Raw genomic sequence first — 3,190 nt, 5'->3', positions numbered from 1 at the left:
TGGTCTAGCCGTGATCTTTGGTGGAGCTGTGATCTATGGTGGAGTTGTGATCTGTGGTGGAGCTGTGATCAATGGTGGAAGTTTGATCTATGGTGGAGCTGTGATCCATGGTGGAGCTGTGATCTGTGGTGGAGTTGTGATCATGGTGGAGATGTGATCTATGGTGGAGCTGTGATCATGGTGGAGCTGTGATCTGTGGTGGAGTTGTAATCTTTGGTGGAGCTGTGATCAATGGTGGAGCTGTGATCTATGGTGGAGCCGTGATCCCTGGTGGAGCTGTGATCTATGGCGGAGCCGTGATCTATGGTGGAGTTGTGATCATGGTGGAGTTGTGATCATGGTCTAGCTGTGATCTTTGGTGGAGCTGTGATCTGTGGTGGAGCTGTGATCTGTGGTAGAGCCGTAATCTGTGGTGGAGCCCAGATCTGTGGTGGAGCTGTGATCTGTGGTAGAGCCGTGATCTGTGGTGGAGCCCAGATCTGTGGTGGAGCTGTGATCTGTGGTGGAGCTGTGATCTGTGGTAGAGCCGTGATCTGTGGTGGAGCCGTGATCTGTGGTTGAGCCGTGATCTATGGTGGAGTTGTGATCATGGTGGAGATGTGATCTATGGTGGAGCTGTGATCTATGGCGGAGCCGTGATCTGTGGTTGAGCCGTGATCTATGGTGGAGTTGTGATCATGGTGGAGATGTGATCTATGGTGGAGCTGTGATCATGGTGGAGCTGTGATCTGTGGTGGAGCTGTGATCTGTGGTGGAGTTGTAATGTTTGGTGGAGCTTTGATCTTTGGTGGAGCTGCGATCTATGGTGGAGCCGTGATCTGTGGCAGAGTTGCGATCTGTGGTGGAGCTGTGATCTGTGGTCGAGCTGTGATCTGTGGTGGAGCCGTGATGTATGGTGGAGCCGTGATCATGGTGGTGCTGTGATTCATAGTGGACCCGTGATCTGTGGTGGAGCTGCGATCTGTGGTCGAGCTGTGATCATGGTGGTGCTGTGATCTGTGGTGGAGCCGCGATCCATGGTGGAGCAGTGATCTGTGGTGGAGCCCTGATCTGTGGTCTCGCTGTGATTTTTGGTGGAGCTGTGATCTATGGTGGAGCTGTGATCCATGGTCTAGCCGTGATCTGTGGTGGAGCTGTGATCAATGGCGGAGGGTTGATCAATGGTGGAGCTGTGATCTGTGGTGGAGCTGTGATCAATGGTGGAGGGTTGATCAATGGTGGAGCTGTGATCTGTGGTCGAGCTGTGATCTGTAGTGGAGCTGTGATCTATGGTGGAGCTGTGATCTGTGGTGGAGCTGCGATCTGTGGTCGAGCTGTGATCATGGTGGTGCTGTGATCTGTGGTGGAGCCGCGATCCATGGTGGAGCAGTGATCTGTGGTGGAGCCGTGATCCATGGTGGAGCTGTGATCTATGGTGGAGCCGTGATCTGTGGTCGAGTTGTGATCATGGTGGAGCCGTGATCCGTGGTGGAGCCGTGATCTGTGGTGGAGCTGTGATCCGTGGTGGAGCTGTGATCTGTGGTGGAGCTGTGATCTGCGGTCGAGCTGTGATCATGGTGGTGCTGTGATTTATAGTGGAGCTGTGATCTGTGGCCGAGCTGTGATCTGTGGTGGAGCTGTGATGTATGGTGGAGCTGGGATCATGGTGGTGCTGTGATCTATGATCGAGCTGTGATCTGTGGTCAAGCTGTGATCCATGGCAGAGCCGTGATCTATGGTGGAGCTGTGATCTGTGGTCGAGTTGTGATCATGGTGGAGCCCTGATCTGTGGTGGAGCTGTAATCTTTGGTCTAGCTGTGATCGATGTTGGAGCTGTGATCTGTGGTGGAGCTGCGATCTATGGTGGAGCTGTGATCTGTGGTCTCGCTGTGATTTTTGGTGGAGCTGTGATCTATGGTGGAGCTGTGATCCATGGTCTAGCCGTGATCTTTGGTGGAGCTGTGATCCATGGTCGAGCTGTGATCTGTGGTGGAGCTGTGATCAATGGCGGAGGGTTGATCAATGGTGGAGCTGTGATCTGTGGTGGAGCTGTGATCAATGGTGGAGGGTTGATCAATGGTGGAGCTGTGATCTGTGGTGCAGCTGTGATCTGTAGTGGAGCTGTGATCTATGGTGGAGCTGTGATCATGGTGGTGCTGTGATCTGTGGTCGAGCTGTGATCTGTGGTGGAGCTGTGATGTATGGTGGAGCTGTGATCATGGTGGAGCTGTGATCTGTGGTGGAGCTGTGATGTATGGTGGAGCTGTGATCAATGGTGGAGCTGTGATCTGTGGTGGAGCTGCGATCTGTGGTAGAACCGTGACCTGTGGTGGAGCTGTGATCAATGGTGGAGCTGTGATCTATGTTGGAGCTGTGATCTGTGGTGGAGCTGTGATCTATGGTGGAGCTGTGATCTATAGTGGAGCTGTGATCTGTGGTCGAGCCGTGATCCGTGGTGGAGCCGTGATCATGGTGGAGTTGTGATCTATGGTGGAGCCGTGATCCATGGTGGAGCCGTGATCCATGGTGGAGCTGTGATCTGTAGTCGAGCTGTGATCTGTAGTCGAGCTGCTATCTCTGGTGGAGCTGTGATCCGTGGTGGAGGCCTGATCTGTGGTGGAGCTGTGATCCGTGGTGGAGCTGTGATCCGTGGAGGAGCTGCGATCTGTGGCGGAGCTGCGATCTATGGTGGAGCTGTGATCTGTGGTCGAGCTGTGATCTGTGGTGGAGCTGTGATATGTGGTGCAGCTGTGATCTATGGTGGAGCTGTGATCTATAGTCGAGCTGCGATCTTTGGTGGAGCTGCGATCTATGGTGGAGCTGTGATCTGTGGTCGAGCTGTGATCTGTGGTGGAGCTGTGATCCATGGCAGAGCCGTGATCTGTGGTCGAGTTGTGATCATGGTGGAGCCGTGATCATGGTGCACTGTAAACCCAAACGTTCAAATTAATTAAATACATTAACTAGTGTAAACTTAATTATTGGAAAAAGTTCTACTAACTTAAATATTTTCAGTTCCTGTGACTTTTTCTTTCTTTTTGAGTTAGCTAAGCTCATCATTTTTGATTTACTTGAACTATCTAGCAGATTAATGAAGCACCACTCTAAAAGTATAATTTCACTGTACTTATTTCTACTGTTTCAATTTAAATGCGTGCGTCTGACGTCAGCAACGTCAGTAACGGTAGGCTGTGGGAACGCGGGGCTCGGA

The 3,190-nt window shown here is 52.0% G+C and overlaps 1 protein-coding gene across 1 annotated transcript; it reads right to left on the bottom strand.

Moving 5' to 3' along the window:
* Positions 1-1,916: 1,916 nt before the first annotated feature.
* LOC138585252 (dentin sialophosphoprotein-like) lies at positions 1,917-2,846 on the bottom strand. Its single transcript, XM_069657541.1, has 2 exons — positions 2,424-2,846; positions 1,917-2,171 (listed from the first exon to the last, which is right to left on the bottom strand). The coding sequence occupies exons 1-2, from the start codon at positions 2,844-2,846 to the stop codon at positions 1,917-1,919; spliced, it is 678 nt and encodes a 225-aa protein (XP_069513642.1).
* Between the last annotated feature and the right edge of the window lie 344 nt (positions 2,847-3,190).

The sequence above is a fragment of the Semicossyphus pulcher genome, unplaced genomic scaffold (assembly GCF_022749685.1).
Source record: "Semicossyphus pulcher isolate SPU_LCO1_2020_fin unplaced genomic scaffold, fSemPul1.0.p SCAF_11, whole genome shotgun sequence".
Classification (NCBI taxonomy): Eukaryota; Metazoa; Chordata; class Actinopteri; order Labriformes; family Labridae; genus Semicossyphus; species Semicossyphus pulcher.
The sequence above is the reverse complement of the archived record's forward strand: the minus strand, read 5'-3'. Positions and strand labels throughout refer to the sequence as shown.